The sequence below is a fragment of the Amphibalanus amphitrite genome, unplaced genomic scaffold (assembly GCF_019059575.1).
Source record: "Amphibalanus amphitrite isolate SeventyFive unplaced genomic scaffold, NRLGWU_Aamphi_draft 000992F_arrow, whole genome shotgun sequence".
Lineage (NCBI taxonomy): Eukaryota > Metazoa > Arthropoda > Thecostraca > Balanomorpha > Balanidae > Amphibalanus > Amphibalanus amphitrite.
This window is the reverse complement of record NW_024882486.1, coordinates 205,908-224,536: the sequence shown is the minus strand read 5'-3', so window position 1 is coordinate 224,536 and position 18,629 is coordinate 205,908. Positions and strand designations below refer to the sequence as shown.

Below are 18,629 nucleotides of genomic sequence, written 5' to 3'. Positions count from 1 at the left end.
GGGGGGGCGGGTACGACCCCCCTCGCCGTTTCGCCCCTGGTAGAGGTGGCGCGTCGCGGAAAAAAACGAGCGTGTGCGCCGTTACGAGACGCAGAGATTGGTATCCGATTTTAAGGTCCTAGGTCAACCGGTGACCTCTGAGGTCAGGTCAAGTGTTCCAAGGTACGGTTCAGTTCCTGGTGAATAACTTCGCAAAAAACGGCCGCAGAGCCGCGATTTTGGCAGTATCGTGTTTGCCTCGATCAGGAGCGTCGAATGATATACTTTTTGTTCGGGTCAGGTCAACTTAGGGCGTTGACCTCAGGTCAAGGTCAGGTCAGAGCCCCCAGGTCACGAAGTTGGTCGAAAGAGGTCATGTCGCATATCATTCGATTCGGCAGGTCTTCCTGAGTCCATTAGTGGCTTTCCCGACTCGCTAGCTCAATTTGATCGGGAGTTATTGACGAAAAACTAATATGACCTTGATGACGTCATAAATGACGTCACGCAAGGTCAACATTGCAAAAGTGACGCATCGAACCTTGCAAGGAGTGTATCAAATCACGATTCTGTGTGCTTGAGATAGTTGGAGATCGTTCTCGGCGCCAGAATAGCAGTTTTCATTTTTCCCCATTGAATTATAATGGTGAGGTCACGAAAATGACCTGACCTCATATGACCTTAAGGAAAAATCCGAGATATACAAGTTGTGGGAATCATAATGGATACTAGATCCTGCAAGTTTCATTTCCTTGTTACATCTCCTCTGGCAGTGAGGGCGTTGCGAAGTTGCGACATCTGAAGACCGTGCAGAGGTTCACTTATCACGTCATACGTCAGTGACCTGACCCGAAAATGCGGTTGGTGTCAAAAGATCCGGCTTGAATCAAAGGTCAGGTATGCCAAGTTTCAGCTCTCTATCGCCAGCGTGTTCGGGGCTATCGCGAAAAAACCTATGGGGGGGGGGGGCGGCACCCGCCCTCCCCCCCTCGGCCGGCGAGGGTTAATCTACGTACTGAAGAGGGTCCGGGCCAACTTTACACCGACGGAGCGGGGATGGCCGATGGGGGCGAAAGGCCAACCCCTAAGATCTCGAAAACGAAGCAAGTTAGCCACAAACTTTAGACTTGGAATTTAGTGTAAAGGTGTCAAATTGATGCCCGGGAAGGTATTGAGAACTTGGCGGCGCTGCGCGCCGCCGTTTTCTTGCTATTCAGGAAAAAACACAGGGGGGGGGGGAGGGGTGGCATATTGCCCAGTGCCCACCCTCCAACGGAGCGAGGGATATACGAGTTGTAGGTATGTACATACCTATGGTCTTATTAATCATTATGCAAGTTCAAAGGGTTCGGTCATGGCTCTTACACGGTGACAAAGTTGCAAAAAAAGTGATTTGAGGTCAGGTCATTCAAAATGGTCTGATGACCTGACTTTGAAGGTAAGAGGCCATAACTTGCACACAATGTGTGAATTGATGACAGAAGAGTCACACCAAGTTTCACAGCGCTACATGCTGCGGTTTTCGGCTATTTACGAAAAACCTCGAGAGGAGGCGGGTATCTGACCCCCTGCACTCGTCGAAACGCAGGTTAAAGTTTCAGCACGCTCAGACAAACGATGCGTCAGTCAGCCATCAAAGCCTGAGGACGGGCCTCATCAACTCCCCCTGCAATTACGAGGTAAGTAATCAGTGCCATTTTTTCACATTTGGAATACATTTTCATTGTTGTGTGATACTTGATACAACACTGAATAGTCGACCAGTATATTTTAGTCAGACCACACAAACACGACATAATGGTAAGCAATAGCAAACATGTAACTGAGGCGTTTAGGGAAAAACTAACAGCAGCCAATGAGCTGGCATTGCTAGCGTAGGCGATGTTCCAACAGAAACAGCTGCTGTCGGCATTGTTTTTAGGCACTGGACATAACAACCAAGCCTTGGCATTGAAGCCGACTGACACGGAGGCTGGCCCGAACAGTGGCGCTGCCGTGCGTCCCGACCCGGCCCGTGCCGTATTGTTCTATAGCCAAAGGCCAGACTCGGAGAAGACTCCTGATCAAAGCGGCCACATGACGTGGCTATTTACGTCGAATCTCCCCTCCGACCGGGTCAGTGGCAGACTTCCCTGAAAACGTAAACAGGGCTGGACGGCCTGCCGGATATCGGTGATTACGTCAGTGGGGAAGGCTGGAGCGGAGGTCGATCTAAGAGGGTGTTCCGGTTGAAAAGCTGCTAATTTCTGTAGGCAGCCTTTCGTATTTTGCTGAGTCTATTGTAAAGCACACCTCTCAGCTATTGTTATGAGTGGGTGCTTCATCAGAAGTTTATTTCTACAATGACTTTTGAAAGAAAGATGTCAGGGCGGTAAAAACACCAGCTTAACAATACAGATCGGCTGATATAGAGCATGGTTTGCCCGGTCAGGTCGTGACATTAACTTTAGGCCAAGTGCTGGAGTTAATGATTTCAGACCAAATTAATTTTTAGGCGACACGATCCGACTATAGATAAACGTTGCTGGCAATATCAATGTCCCAAAAAACCTCGCGTCAAAATTATCTGAAGAAAAAGCCCACGAAAACTTCCCTTTTGACGAGCTTGCCCCGGAGGAGGACGAATCGTTGACTTTGGGTCAAATGACGAATCGGAATCGGAATCGAACACCCAACGCTCATTAAAGATCTGGAAAACCTAAAGTCGTAGTGTTGTTTATTTATGTGTAAACACAGCCCACGCGTATTCATTGAACCTTATTAGACACGGATGTTTGGGGTATTTGAAATGTCAGATGTCGCACTTAGTATGAAACTGCGGGCCGTTGCAGGGTAGGTACTCACGTAATGCAACATCATTAACCCGCGCCGTGCTGGGGGGGGCGTTTTTACGCCCCCCCTCAGGTTTTTCGCGAATATCTCAAAAAACGGCGGCGCGCAGCGCCGCCGTTTTTGGTACACGTGTTCCTACATCATTTCCGCACATGTTGTGAAAATTTCAGACCTAGGCCGTTCAAGGTCAGGTCACCAGGTCACGTCAAGTGACCTTACCTCAGAAAAAGTTCAAAGGCTCGCTATAGCTACACCGACTGAACGATCACTTTGAAACTTTCAGCGATTGATATGAGTAACAGTATGTATAAAATGTATATCTCGGATTTTTGATATCTGTGACCTAAGGTCAGGTCAATTTTGCGACCTCTCCATTATAAGTCAATGGGAGAAAATTGAAATGCGCCTCTTTTGGACGAATATCGTTCAAAACGCTCTCAAACATCGGTTCATAGGTAAACATGACACACTGAATAGGAAAAATGCACCTGTGACCCCTCTGTGTGCCCCTGAGGTCATCTCAGGTCATGAACGGTCGCCAGCAGTTTTTTTGCTATAACTTTTGATAGAGACGTGCTAGAGCGGTGAAAACACGTCAGATGTGTTCAGCTCGACGATACGGATCGACTGATATGCAACATGACCCTTTTCGGTCAGGTCATGACCTTGACCTGAGGTCAAATTTTCAAAATGACCTTTCAAGGTCAACAAATAGTTCATTCGACGCGTCTCGACAAGAGGAACACGATGCTGGCAAAAGTAATGTCATGGCGCTTATGAGTCAAAAGTTATTGACGAAAAAACGTTTTTCGTAAAAACGGCTATTTTTGGAGTTTTTGCCCTCTGGAGGCTAAACCGTTGACCTGAGGTCAAATCTGAGAACATTATTCAGAAAGGTCTGTAAAAGGGCTATCGAATGCGCTTTTCCGCGGCGCTGTAGCTCTATCGGTTCCCGAGATAGCCGTTGGCAGTTTCCAAAATGTTGAAATAGTCAACATTTTACCTTTGGTGACCTCTGGTGACCTGACCTTTGACCTGACCCAAAAAATGACCGAAGTGTTTTCGTCCTTATTTTTGACGCTCTTTCGATTGCCGCTTATCGCGTGTCGCTACGTGGCCCAGGAGCCGAGTTAGACGGGGGGGCGTGAAAACGCCCCCCCCCCCCAGCACTCGGCGGAAAGTTCAGGCCACCAGCACGGCGCGGGTTAAATGCGTTCCAGTGGTGACGCCCACATATCCATCCTCTGGTTCCGGCAGGGCTGCACTTGGCCCCATCCCTCCTGGATTGCGACAGCCGGTGGGTTCCAGCAGACCGCTGACGCCCGAAGAGTGCCAAGACCATTTCCCGGGCCCGCTGGGTGAAGCCCGTGCGGTCGAAGCAAATCACATCCAAAAAAGCAGCGTTAACGTGTAGATGGCAAGTTGACGGCTTGGTTTAGTTGGATACAAGTACACCCACAGAAAAAGCTGCATACAAGACGCACATTGGTGTTGTTTTGCCACTGAAATAAAACTGAAGCATGCGTTCATTACATGTATTACATTACGTACGTAACACGTTTATTACAAACAAAGTGTTTATTACATAAAACGAATAGCAAAGATGTTAACAAATAAAATAAGCACTCTCTCTAGTTCGGTGCTCAGCTTTGCATGATAAAATCTGCTCAATGCTTCTTCTTTTCGAGGGCAGATACTTTTGAGCTAAGTTCTTGCAATTTCTGGAAAATCTCATGCTGGTTAGCTTGCATTTGTTCGATTTGCTCAACAGCCCTCGGGTCCTGTTCCTGTCTTGCCAGCATGTCTCTTCCCGCGGATGATCTGTATCCGTAGCCCTCCACACTTGCGCCAAGAACGGCCAGAACCAGCAGGATGGGCAGCATTAGGATCCTCATGATTGTTGTATTGTATTTAGATTTTTTTAGAAGAAAAAAAGAAACTGGCAATTTGACACTGTTGTTAAGAGTACCGAAGAACAAAATCTGCGACCCAACATTTCCACCTTGTCAAAAGAAAACTCTTTCCAAAGTAAAATGAAAACGCGTTATTATCTTTGCGGCACTTCTTTAAACACAAACCCCCGGTTATGATTGAAGCTGGACACATATGATCGTTAACACCAGTAAAACGCCTTTTGGGCGAAGAACGAGCGAGCGAGATAGTGAGCCCTGCACGTGCGGAAGGGCGAGAGGGTAGGTACTTCCAACGGGCTTGCGCAAAGCACCCTTCTAACCGGTCGCTAGCGGTGTACCAAATTTGAACGCAATCGGCCCAGCCGTTCCTGAGATCTAGAAGCGGCATTCTGCACGTGCGCACGTGCAAACGGGGTCCAAACTGACTTTTGCACGGCACCCTACTAACTGGTCCCCAACCGTGTACCAAAATTGAGCGCAATCGGCCCAGCCATTTTCGAGATCTGGAAACGCCCCCTGCACGTGCGCACGTGCAGTAGCACCCAAGCCGCAACATATGGGAATGCATTGCCTGGTGGGTGCCTACCTATATGCCAAGTTTCAGCGAAATCGCCCCAGTAATTACCGAGTTATTAACGGTCACTGAGATGCATCAAAAGTAGTCAATTACGGGGTAGAAGGGATGGGGCTATCCAACAAAAAAGACCGCAGGCCAATCGGTCCAGCGGTTGCTGAGATATAAGCCTATCAAAAGCGTTACAGGCCGGGCCGGGCCGCTCATGCTGAGATTTTTCCGTTATATTGAAAAGTGTAACCGCGTTTCGTCAACTACCAACTACTATCAATAGAGAAGGACAGTTAGGATTGCCCCAGTGATGTATTGCAGCAGTAGTCCATTCATTTGTCACGTAAAAGCTGCAACAAACACGCACAGATCACGCACCGTCAGTCACATGAAGCTCATGCAGTGCTCATGCACGATTCATGCACGACAGCCCTGCGCAAGAAGCTATGCGGACAAGACAATCGAGCAAGCATTCTAGCGATTTGTTTGACAGTGCATTATTCACAAGCAATCATTCACATTTTGTACTGTCTGGCGTCTGCTGAACATTCTGTTGTGATCAGTGTCAATTCAAAGTAGTGGCCAGCTCATTAGAAAACAAATGACTCCATAGCGTAGCCACAGTTGACCGCAGACATTTAACACATAAACGTATGGATACGTACTTCGTTTGCAAGATGAAGGAGTTCAATGGTCCACAATACGCCTGTCATCAATGAACAATTACTTTAGCACGTTTGCACTGTAAGAGAAGGCAAAACATGTGTGAGCAAACCCGGCAGCCACGATTGCAACACAAAGCAAACGTCCCAACATCCCATGCAGTGCAAATTCCGCAGGCAGACATGCACAGGTAAGTGTTGCACATTCGCATGCCCTAAGCAATAAACTGAACTGGCACCTCCTATTCCTTCAATTCCCCCTCTCGGCGGTAACATGGCTCCCCAAAATCCGGTGAGGATTTTATGATCCTGAGAACAAATCCCGGATGCACAGAGGCGCACTTAACAAACTTAAAGATAACTTCCGCAAACACCCCATCACAGCTGAGTTCTTTGCAGCCGCTCCGCCGGGTGCCGCAATCACTGGCCGCGTTGTCTCAGCACTCGCCCAAAGTCCGCGCAAAAACCGCAACGGCCGATTCGACGAACCACTCTGTTCCAGCTCCGTCGAAGATCGCGAGCTGAAATCTCCAGCCCCGCTGCTCGACTCACTGACTCCCCGACTGGGAATCACACTGCCCACGTCTCATGAGAGAAATGAGACGGTGCACGGGGCGGTCATACTCCTGACCGTTTACACGCACTCGCACCCTTCGCACAAGTCCGTCCGTAGCCGGGTACGTCGCCACAACCAGGCCTAGTGGCCAGGCGCCTCGCGGTTGGCTGTCATCAACCATGATGACAACGTCGTCCTCCTGCAGGTTGTGTTCTGGCCGCTGCCATTTCCGCCTCTCCTGCAGAGACGGCAGGAACTCGCGTCGCCACCGCGTCCAGAATTCGGTGGCGAGGTGCTGTACTCTCCTCCACCGTCGTCGCCCATACAGGTCCGCGGAGCAGAACATCCCAGGGGCAGGAAGGACGACCTTTGATTTTAGGGTGAGGAGTTGGAGAGGTGTCAATGGCTCCACAGTATCACTACTGGACATGCTACAGTAGGTCAAGGGCCTGCTGTTGATGATGGCTTCAGCCTCGGCGAAAAGAGTTTGCAGAAGTTCGTCGTCGAGCTGTTGACCATTAGCGCTCAGCAGACTGGTCAGCGCCGTTCTCGCCGTTCGGATTTGGCGTTCCCAAACGCCTCCCATATGGCTCGCATATGGCACATTGAATGCGAACTCCACCCAGTCGCAGTTGTCTTTACTGAGTGTCTGAGCGATTCGCTTGTGATCCTCTTCTTTCAGAGCGCTCTCCAACAGGTTCTTCCCACCAATGAAGTTAGTTCCATTGTCGCAGTATATACGCCTGATGGGACCTCTCCTGCAGATAAAACGACGATATGCGTTGATGAATGAGTCAGCGGTCAGAGAACTGATCACTTCCAGGTGAGCAGCTCGGGAAGCGAAACAGGTAAACATCAGACCCCATCTCTTTACTTCACTGCGCTTCTCTCGTACGAAGAACGGGCCAAACGCGTCCACGCCACAGAACTCGAAAGGCTCCGACATTTCCGTTCGCTCAGTTGGCAAATCCGCCATCTTCTGGCCACAAGGACTTCCTCTGATCCTTCGGCACTGGATGCACCCCAAAATGCACTTCGAGACCACTGACCTTCCATGGAGTATCCAATATCCACGGTGCCGGATCTCACTGAGAGTCGATTCACGTCCTGCGTGGTGCAGTTCTTCGTGAGCATTGTAGACAATCAGCTTCGTGACTTGACCTTCCTTCGGCAAGATCACTGGATGGATGACTTCAAAGGGCAGACTACTCCTCCTGAGACGTCCCCCAGCGCGCAGCAGTCCATCGTCCGCAACGAACGGATTCAACCGCTTCAGGGAGCTGGTACCGTCTGCTGTCACTCCAGAAGTCATCTTCGTTGCGTCAGTTTTCATTTCCTTCACAAAACACTCTTCCTGTACTGCTCTCAGGATGACTTTCTCGGCCTCTTGCATCTCCTTCACACTGACTGGATCTGATTCTCTTCTCGGTCCACTCGGTGAACATTTCTCCGACTTGCCGCCACTCTTGGACCTGATCCTCTCCAAGAGGAGCGTTCTGTAGCGAAGACAAAGGGCCACTGATCTCTTCGCCCGATACCAGCTCGAGAAGTACGACAGTCTTGAAGACATCGTACCATACGACTTCGGCAGCTGTCCTGTACTAGTTCCGCTTTGGAATGCCGCCGCCTTGACTTCCCGATCATCTGCGGGCACCTCGACAATGATTTCACCACCCGGAAGACTTCCGGGCTGTTTCAGGAAGGAGGGGCCCTCCCACCATAGGGTGCTCGTCTTGAGACTGTCGGCCCGCATCCCGCGTGAGACTAGGTCGGCAGGGTTGTCCGCTGACTGGACATACCTCCACTGTCGGGCTGACGAGAACTGTCTGATCTCTTGCACTCTGTTAGCCACGTAGACGTGGAACCGTTTGCTTTCGTTTTGAACGTAACCCAACACGGCCAAACTATCTGTCCAGAAGTGTTCGGTGAGGTTTGGCAGACAGAGCTCACTTCGCAGGAAGACACTTGTCCTCACTGCTACCACAGCTGCAGCCAGCTCCAGTCTTGGGATTGTCACTGACTTCTTCGGTGTGACACGACTCTTGCTCATGACCAGTGACGTTGTAACTGATCCATCTTGATCTATGATACGCAAGTAACTGCATGCTCCATATCCATCTAGGCTTGCGTCCGAGAAGTGGTGCAGTTCACATCTGCAGTCCGCCAGGCTGTGCTCAGAGAAGGCGTACCTTCTTGGAATAGAGATGTCTGCGATCTGCTTCAGGTCCGTCTTCCATTCCTCCCACGGGGGCTCGACGTGGTCCGGAACAGGCTCATCCCAGTCACGCCCGTCACAGCACAGTTGCTTCACAATGTTCTTTCCTAGAAGTGTGAATGGGGCCACCCAGCCGAGTGGGTCATACAGGGAGCTGACCATGGAGAGGATTCCTCTCCTGGTTGTCGGCTTCACTGAGATGTCCGTATTTATGTGGAACGAGTCTTCTTGAAGATTCCATTTCATGCCGAGTGCGTGTTCAATGACAGTCCTTTCAGAGATGTCCACGTGCTCCAAGGACTTTGCACGCCGGCTCTCGGGAACACTTGCCACCACCTCGGGACAGTTGGATGTGAACTTATGCAGCTCAAAACCTCCACTCGAGCACATGCTGATCGTGTCCTTGACCAGCTGCACACTTGACTTCTCTTCGGTAGTCGACGTCAGACCATCATCCACATAGAAATCTCTTCTGATGAAGTCTGCCGCGTCAGATCCAAACACTTCTTCGTACTGGTCGGCTGTCTTGTTCAGGGCACTCATGGCGCACGCCGGCGAAGATGAAGCGCCGAACAGATGTGTCGTCATCCGGTACTCGGATGGCTCTCGCCGCATGTCGCCGTTCTCCCACCATAGAAACCTTATCAGGTCTCTGTCTTCGGGGGCTACCCTGACTTGGTTGAACATGCCCTTCACGTCACATGTGATACCGATGCGCTCCTTTCGAAACCGAGTCAGGATGCCGCACAGGTTGTTGGACACATCGGGCCCTTGCATGAGCTGGTTGTTCAGGGAACATCCCTGGAATTCTCCACTGCAATCAAACACTACGCGCAGCTTCTGTTTGGTTTGACTGTACACTCCGTGGTGAGCGACATACCATACCTTCCCGTCGTCACGGCATCGCTCGTCATCCGGAACAGCTTCAGCGTAGCCTTTATCGAGCATATCCTGCATGTATGCTTGATACTCTTCTTTCAAGCGCGGCTGCGATAGCAAGCGTCTCCTGAGGGAAGCAAGACGCTGCTCTGCCATGATCCGGTTGTTCGGGAACTGAGAGTCCGGGTCTTTCAGCGGCAGCGGTGCTACGAAGTGTCCATCTTCTCCCTGCACCATCTGCTCTTTCATCAACGTCTCGAACCTCATGTCCTCTTGTGACATCTTGGCACCCTTTGAGACCTCCTTGAAGTCACTATCGAAGAGATGTGATACTTGTTCTGGAGTAACTTCTCTCACTTGCATCCTGAAGGCAAAGTGTCGCCTGATAGTGACGTCACTACCCACGTTGACGAGGTAGCAGCCTGAAGAGGGCGTCGTCGGTGTCTCGACCGTGCCCACAACAGACCACCCCAGTTCAGTGCGAACTGCCCAGGGTTCGTTGTCTCCACCTGTGACTGTTTGCAGAGGCTTGATGGCTGCACCACAGTTCAACCCCAACAGCAGACCGATGTCAGCCTCTTCATAGTACCTCGGTAGGCTCGATGCCACTTCTGTGAGATGCTCCCAAGCCTGAATTGTTGACTTCCTTGGGATCAGCTGTCGATCAAGAAGAATGTCATCCCGTGTGTACGTGGTTGGTAGTTCAATCTCGGTGCCTGTGCTCAGGGATTCGATGACCAGGTCCTTTACAGCCAGTGACTCCAGCCTTGACTTGCCGGCCATCGTGCTTAGCTCCAACTGTATCGGTTCACCGTCAGCTTGCAGAGAGTCCCGAACGCTGCTCTTCAGGAAGCACGCGTCCGACTGTGAATCCAAAACTGCATACGTCACCAGGTTCAACTCCGGATGAAGTCTGTGCCAGATCCTGACGGGTACGATCATCGAATGTGAGCAGGGTGTCGTCCCTCGTTCGGCTGTCACCTGCAGTGACGTTGCAGTCTGAGTAGATCCATCGTGGACCGATCTCTTCTCTTGTGTCTCCCTGTGCACGGAGGCCAGTCGTTCGTCGTGCAGCAGGGTCGGGTGTCGTTTGCCGCATCTGTCACAGGTCTCCTTGCGCCTACATTCACACCAGCGATGGCCAGCTCGAAGACAACCGCGACAGAGACGATATCTCTTTACCAGCTCGTGACGTTCATCTAACGAGCTAGATCTGAAGACATCACAAAGTCCAGTGATGTGTCGTCCTGGACACAACAAGCACTTGATAGGCGTCGGATCCAGTGAGCCTCCAGTGTGTCCGCTACGTAGTTCAGTTGCCGGCCTGGGGGCGCCTGCTGATGACAGGAAGGTCCTGACTCTACCATTAGCGGGTTGTGTTTGCGGGCGACGCTGGCTCCGCGTCTCTTCCTGGGTCGCCAGCATCGCCACGGGGCCCGAGGCGATTCTTGCTTCTCTTGCAAGAAATGTGACAAATTCATCGAACGATGGGTAACACGGTTCTTGGCCAGGCTCTGGCTCGTAGATTTTCTTGTCCACGATCCTTTTCCACTTATCGACGATGTACCTCGGCAGCTTCTTCAAGATCATTGCATTCTCTTCTGCTTCGCCTAGCGTTCTCATGCCTGGCACGACATCAGCAGTAGCAGAACACCCATCTAGAAAGTCAGCCAGCTGTTGCAGGGCCTTGGTGTCGCCCGGTTTGATCACAGGCCAGTCCCTCAGTCTTTTCTTGTAGCTTGTGACGGTAATGAAGCTGTTCCCATATCGCTCGATGAGGCGTGCCTTCGCTCGGTCATACGCATCGTTGGTCCTGAGGCACAGCAGTCCGTGTATCGCACTCCTCGCTTCTCCGGCCGTGTAACGAGACATGTAGTTCAGCCGTTCAACTGGAGACTCGGTCTTGCTTTCAATGAAGGACTCAAACGACTTTAACCAAAGCGGAAAGTCTTCAACGTTGCCCTTGAAAACGTCTGGCTCCAGCTTAGGGAGATCACTTCTTTTGTTCTGAGCTGACAACAGCGTTGACAGACCCGTCAGCAGTTGTTCTTGAGATGTCATCTCAGCGTTTCCTTGCGGATCACCGACTGCGTCCAACGGAACTCTTGTTGAGCGACTGATACCGAGGCCAGCTGTGTCGATGGTTGGACCTTCAGTTTCTTGATAGTTTCTCAGTGTTGCGGCTTCATGCATAGCAGCAGGAGCTTGCTGATGTTCGACACACATGCGAGGTCTTGCTCCTGTTTCCATAACAAACATCTCTTCTTCTTCCTCTGCAATCCGGTTTGCAGCTTCCCTCTGTGCTGCACTGACTTCAATTTGTGTCTTCAGCCGAAGCTCTTCTTCTTTCCATTCGAGTTCCTGTCTCATTTGGTCCAGCTTCCTCCTACTCTGGAGAGCAGCCATCTTCGCTTCCGCTTCAGCTCGCTGACGCTCATCCTGAAGGCGGGTTTCGAGCAGCTTAGCACGAAACGAGCTTGCAGTGCTCTTTCGAGATGCAGCGCTTTTGTTGTCATCATCGCGTTCAATCCTGAGGTCGGTTTGAGGCGTCTCTTGCGTCACACCCTGTCCTCCAACTGCACCAGGTGCAGCACTTGAATACGGGCGGCAGAGAAGCCCTCTTGGATCTTGTTGTCTTAGAAGACCAAGAATCACTTTCATTTCTTCCAGTTGCTGGCCATGTTTCTGTGATGTGAACTGTGATACGGAAGTGTGAAGTTCACACAAGGGCGAGAAATTGCGCGAGATCAACTTCAGAAAATCAAGTCGGATTGTTGGGGAGGCAAAAAATACAGTGGTTTTTGGGAGACGATTTGTGTCGGGCGGATTGATTTCTCATTTGCTTATCACAAGCTATTTCGGCTTTAACGTATTTAGCAGTGGAAATAAGAATGGCTCCAAGATCAGGGAAGAATAAGACGGGGAAAGTGGAAACAGGGCAGTTTGACCCCCGGCTGATAACGGAATTCGACGGATCAACTGATGTGATGGAATGGCTTTCACGGGCAGAACTGATATGTTCACATCGAGGTGTGGACGCCATCGAGGTGATACCTCTACGTCTTACTGGCGGTGCCTTCGCGGTGTGGTCCCAGCTCTCCCCCGATGCTAGAGAATCATTACCGGCCGTGAAGGCCGCCTTACAAGCCGCGTTTGCGCTCGACGAAAGCGCTGCGTACGATGCGTTCGTGACAAGGCGGCTGCAGCTTGGGGAGTCCGCGGATGTTTACCTCGCTGCTCTTCGACGGCTGGCAGATCGCTTTGGAGGCGTGCCGGAACGGGCTCTGAAGTGCGCCTTTCTCGCCGGTCTTCCCGAGTCCGTACGGAGGACACTGCGAGCCAGCTCCATCGCCGATGGTTTGGGGATCACGGATATACTTGCAAGGGCTCGTTCCGTGATGGGAGACGAGCGGCTGGTGATGGCGACAACATCGACCAGAGGACGGCCTCAGAGCTCCCGCCAAAGACGCCAGTTGTCGGCGGCAGATGCGGAAACGCAGAGGCCGTCTCGCGGTGCAGTGGAGCCGCGCCGTTGCTGGGTGTGTGGCGAACCGACACATCTGGCTGCCCGCTGTCCACACCGCGCGGCGGCGGGAAACGCGCTGGGAGGTGGCGCGTCAGCGCAGGCGTCGTCTCCCGCGCAGTAAGCTGTGGTGCGCTGCCGGTCACCGACATCATCGTGAATGGCAGGAGATGTCGGGCGTTAGTTGATAGCGGTTGCACTGAGACGCTGGTGCATGAATCGGTTTGTCGGGAATGGGAGCGGCAGCGCACTGCTGTTACCACACTGAGCGGCGACCCGGTGTACTGCGCCGGCGTTGCAACCATTGAGCTGAGGACGGTGTCTGGCCAGTCGGCAAGAGTCGAGGCACTGGTGTTGGAAGACAGGCCAATGGGAGTTGACTTGATTCTCGGTGTTCCCGGGATCTCAGCGCTTGGTGGTGTTACAATCGGATCCCCGTCCGACGTGCGATTTTGTGGGATGGCGATGGCGTGTCAGGCCGTTCCCACGGTGAATACGTCCGACTTCACTGTGCAGTTTGATACTGAGAAGAAGACGTGGACAATGGCTTGGAAATGGCGAGACGGAGCTGAGCCAACACACCTCAACAACAATGTGCCAGGGTACGCCGTGCCTGAGGAGAGCCGAAGCGAGTATGAGGAAGAATTGAAGGTGTGGATTGAGAACGGCTGGCTCACACCGTATGAAGAAGACGTTCACGGACCACCGCGCGGACTGATTCCACTGATGGCTGTGATACAAGGCAACAAGTCGAAGGTCAGGCCAGTCATGGACTACCGTGAGCTGAACAGTTACGTGCCCGCTCACACCTCCGATGCAGACGTTTGTGCGGACACGCTAAGGAGGTGGCGCCGACACGGACAAAACCTGGCCGTGGTGGACCTAAAGCGGGCATATCTACAACTGAGGACGGATCCGAGCCTCTGGCCCTTCCAGACCGTGATGGTTGACGGGACACGGTATGCTTTGACCAGGGTCGGGTTCGGTCTCAATATCGCGCCGCTAGTTATGAAGGCGGTGGTGCGTGCGGTCCTGTGCCAAGACGCAGATATACAGCGTGCGACGATCCCGTACGTGGATGACCTCTGCGTGAACGAAGATATCGTCAGCGCAGACCGAGTGGTGGAACACTTCGCAGCTTACGGCCTGGAGTGTAAGCCACCAGAGCGCGCTGCAGATGGAGCTCGAATGCTTGGTTTGCGCGTCAGGGCTGTGGCAGGAGCGCTGCAGTGGAAAAGAGACAACGAGGTCGGCGAGCCACCTGAAGTTGTCACTCGGCGATCGGTCTTCTCGTGGTGCGGCCGATTGGTGGCACACCTGCCCGTGTGTGGGTGGCTGAGACCAGCGGCTGCATGGCTAAAGCGCCGCGCCAACGCGGTGACGAGTGGCTGGGATGACGTCACAAGGGACCCGATGCTGCTGGATCAGCTCCAGTATGTAGCGGAGCGGCTGGTCAGTGATGACCCTGCGCGCGGTCGCTGGAGCGTTCAGGGCGAGAGCGCTGTGATTTGGACTGACGCCAGTTCTGTCGCTGCCGGAGTCGTCCTCGAGACACCAGACGGGCACACCATCGAGGACGCCTGCTGGCTGCGGCGGGACGAGACAGCTCATATCAACATGGCTGAACTCGACGCAGCCTTGCGAGGTCTCAACTTGGCAGTAGCTTGGAACATGAACAAGGTCGAACTGAAGACAGATTCGTCAACGGTTTACCGCTGGATCAGTGACGCTCTCAATGGTCGCGCACGGCTCCGGACTAAAGCCCAAGGAGAGATGCTGATCCGACGCCGGGTAGATACCATCCGGCAGATCGTGGAAGAGTTGCACATCGAACTCACAGTAACGCTGGTGCGGTCGGCAGAGAACAAGGCGGACTGCATCAGCCGAGTGCCCGCTGCGTGGCTGCGGGAGCCGGACAGTTCACCGGAGCCCGTCTGCGCGGCAGCCGGGGCAGACGGTGTAACGGGAGTGAGCACAGGTTCCGAGGCCAGTGGCGCAGATGGCGGCGAGGCGACGAGCCTACACTCGGCTATCAGAGACGTGCACGCTCGAGCCGGTCACCCAGGGATAAGGCGCACGCTATATTTCTCGCGCCGTGATGTTTCTCCGACAGTGACCCGGAAGGACGCGCGTGCGGTGGTCACACAGTGTGATGTGTGCAGATCCATTGACCCGGCGCCGGTGAAGTGGCGACACGGCGTACTCAGCGTCAAGGAGACATGGTCCCGTCTGGCCATTGACATCACTCATTTCCGAGGTCAGCTCTATCTCACAGCTGTTGACTGTGGACCGTCTCGGTTCAGTCTGTGGCGGCGGCTGCGGCGGGCTGACACCGCACACGTGACTGAGGAGCTGGATCAAATCTTCAGCGAGCGCGGAGCCGTCGAAGAAGTCCTGGCAGACAACGACACGGCTTTTCGAAGTCGAGAGTTTTCAGCCTTCATGTCCAGCTGGGGAGTGCGGCTGCGCTTTCGCGCGGTCCATCAACCGAGTGGCAATGGGATAGTTGAACGTAATCACCGGTCGGTAAAAGTGATTATGGCAAGAAAACAGTGTTCTGTCACAGAAGCTGTGCATTTATATAATGTGACACCACAAGACGGGGAACGAGCTGAAACATCTCCCGCCGCCCAGGTCTACAAGTACAGGGTGCGGGACAGAGTGCTGGCCGGCGCCACTGACGGCAGGAACGAGGCGCCACCGACAGCACGTGCGGAAGATGCAGAAGATGGCGGGTATAGGATAGGCGACGAAGTCTGGATGAGGGTCCCAAAAACGCGATGTGGGGAGCAGTCTCGGCGAGGGGTGGTAACTGGTTTTATATCGCCTCAGGTGATGGAGGTAGATGGTGCCCCGTGGCACGTCCGTGACCTCAGACATCGCCAAGAGGTGTAATGTGATCTTGAGGATCAGGGGGGGATGTGATGTGAACTGTGATACGGAAGTGTGAAGTTCACACAAGGGCGAGAAATTGCGCGAGATCAACTTCAGAAAATCAAGTCGGATTGTTGGGGAGGCAAAAAATACAGTGGTTTTTGGGAGACGATTTGTGTCGGGCGGATTGATTTCTCATTTGCTTATCACAGTTTCTTGTCATGTTGGAGTCTGTCTTCAGGATCCAGCAGTTCTTGGAGTTCCTGTTCAATCTGTAGGAACTCCTGATGGCAAAGCATCCATTTGTCCAGAAGTTCCTGACTGATATCGTCTGCTATTTCCATACCATCTTCAGTCAGTATGCGCACTGACAGCTTGTTAAGCTCCTTGCAGTATCTGTTATATGCCTGTGTCTTGATACCACATTGGTATTCTCTGCCAGCTTCAGTCATCTTCTTTCCTCTTGTTGGTCGTGACCCTTCACATACAGTTGTCTTCTTCTCTTGCACTTGAACCCTCTGTTGATCCATCTTGTCTTCAATTCTCCTCTTCAGTGATACCAATGACAAGGATGGGACATTACATTGGACAGAAGGTAAGCTTGTTCAGCTTGTGTTCATTGAGTGACTGGAAAAGGAAGCAGCAAACGAACTTTTACTGTAACCGCGTTTCGTCAACTACCAACTACTATCAATAGAGAAGGACAGTTAGGATTGCCCCAGTGATGTATTGCAGCAGTAGTCCATTCATTTGTCACGTAAAAGCTGCAACAAACACGCACAGATCACGCACCGTCAGTCACATGAAGCTCATGCAGTGCTCATGCACGATTCATGCACGACAGCCCTGCGCAAGAAGCTATGCGGACAAGACAATCGAGCAAGCATTCTAGCGATTTGTTTGACAGTGCATTATTCACAAGCAATCATTCACATTTTGTACTGTCTGGCGTCTGCTGAACATTCTGTTGTGATCAGTGTCAATTCAAAGTAGTGGCCAGCTCATTAGAAAACAAATGACTCCATAGCGTAGCCACAGTTGACCGCAGACATTTAACACATAAACGTATGGATACGTACTTCGTTTGCAAGATGAAGGAGTTCAATGGTCCACAATACGCCTGTCATCAATGAACAATTACTTTAGCACGTTTGCACTGTAAGAGAAGGCAAAACATGTGTGAGCAAACCCGGCAGCCACGATTGCAACACAAAGCAAACGTCCCAACATCCCATGCAGTGCAAATTCCGCAGGCAGACATGCACAGGTAAGTGTTGCACATTCGCATGCCCTAAGCAATAAACTGAACTGGCACCTCCTATTCCTTCAATTCCCCCTCTCGGCGGTAACAAAAAGACTTCGCTTCGCTCGCTGCGCTCGCTCGCTCGTAATAATCGTCATCATCGTCATCATCATCATACCTCGTCAACAACCTGATCAGCAGCAGCGACAGCGGCACCCAGGAGAGGAGAATCAGTGGTTTCTAGATTCTAGTCGACATAAGGTGACCTTTCTTGACCTAACCTGACATGACCTTGATTTCAAATTGAGGCTTCTACATACAACTAAGATCGGGATGCATTATAAGCACTACCATCAAAATAAGCGCAAAATCTATCCTTAACCCTCGCCCGCACATGCCATTTTCCCATCTTATAACGCATATGGGGGGGGGGGGGGTGCTACCCCCGCGCCATTTCGTTCCTGCTGGAGATAGAGCTTCACGGCAAAGACCAACAGATTTTTGGGAACAGACGAATCCAATGGTACCCAATTTTATGACCTGACCTGGCAGGTCAAGCATTGACCTGTCAGGTCAGGTCAAACTAAAAAATGTTGCTGTTTGGGGCCACCGCTGGAATATCATATGTCTGGAATATCACATATCATATCATATGTGTTTGTAGGTTTGTGTGCATCTGTGTGTATACTGATGTGTGCACCGATTGTTTGGTGTGTCCCTATTACATGGGATCATGAACTGAGTTTTTACCAAAAAATGCAGTAAAAAACTTCACGAAAAGTAAATTCAACTAGCCTAAAATGCAATGTTTTTAGATGACCTAGGTTGACCTTGACCTTGACCCTAACATCTGTACCTACATCGTCGAATAACATGCTCCATGATAGGTGGGAGGTAGGACTAGCAAAAAAAAAAAAAAAAACTAGACAACTAGGACCCATGACCCCTCTGTATACCACTGAGGTCATTGCAGGTCATCAAAATATCCAGTTTTTTTACAATGACTTTTTATACACAGGCTAGCTCGTTGGAAACACCTTGGATGTGTGCAGCTTTACCCGCGCATGACTGGGGGGCTCTACAGAGCCCCCTCCCATTTTTCGGCAATATCTTCTAAACCGTTTGACAGATCAACACGAAACTTGTGGTATCCTCAGCGGCATTAATTTGACACCTTGTGTTTGATTTCAACTTTCTATCTATCATAGTTTGGCCGGAAATGACGTCAGAGTGACGTCATGTCGGCCGATTTCGATGCAAAATATTAAATTACGGCAAACGCTCTCAAGAGCTTAGTTTTAACCCTCGCCCGTAAACGGCGATCTGCCACCTTCGCCCATGCAGGGGGGGGGGTTGGTGCGACCCCCCCCCCTTGGCGTTTGAAAACG

At 51.7% G+C, this 18,629-nt stretch overlaps 2 protein-coding genes and 1 long non-coding RNA gene across 3 annotated transcripts; 1 reads left to right on the top strand and 2 right to left on the bottom strand.

The window, feature by feature from the left end:
* Positions 1–5,628: 5,628 nt before the first annotated feature.
* Positions 5,629–13,279, bottom strand: LOC122368951. The gene is made up of 6 exons (XM_043343285.1): positions 13,154–13,279; positions 12,746–12,933; positions 8,226–10,721; positions 7,130–7,265; positions 6,583–6,745; positions 5,629–5,639 (listed from the first exon to the last, which is right to left on the bottom strand). Exons 1-6 carry the CDS (start codon positions 13,277–13,279, stop codon positions 5,629–5,631), a joined length of 3,120 nt encoding a protein of 1,039 aa, XP_043199220.1.
* Positions 13,280–13,589: 310 nt separating this feature from the next.
* LOC122368950 lies at positions 13,590–16,276 on the top strand. The gene is made up of 2 exons (XM_043343284.1): positions 13,590–15,581; positions 16,211–16,276. Exons 1-2 carry the CDS (start codon positions 13,590–13,592, stop codon positions 16,274–16,276), a joined length of 2,058 nt encoding a protein of 685 aa, XP_043199219.1.
* A 429-nt stretch (positions 16,277–16,705) lies between these two features.
* On the bottom strand, positions 16,706–17,339 carry LOC122368958. Its single transcript, XR_006254327.1, has 2 exons — positions 17,078–17,339; positions 16,706–16,762 (listed from the first exon to the last, which is right to left on the bottom strand). It is a non-coding gene; the product is annotated as an uncharacterized LOC122368958 (long non-coding RNA).
* Positions 17,340–18,629: the final 1,290 nt, after the last annotated feature.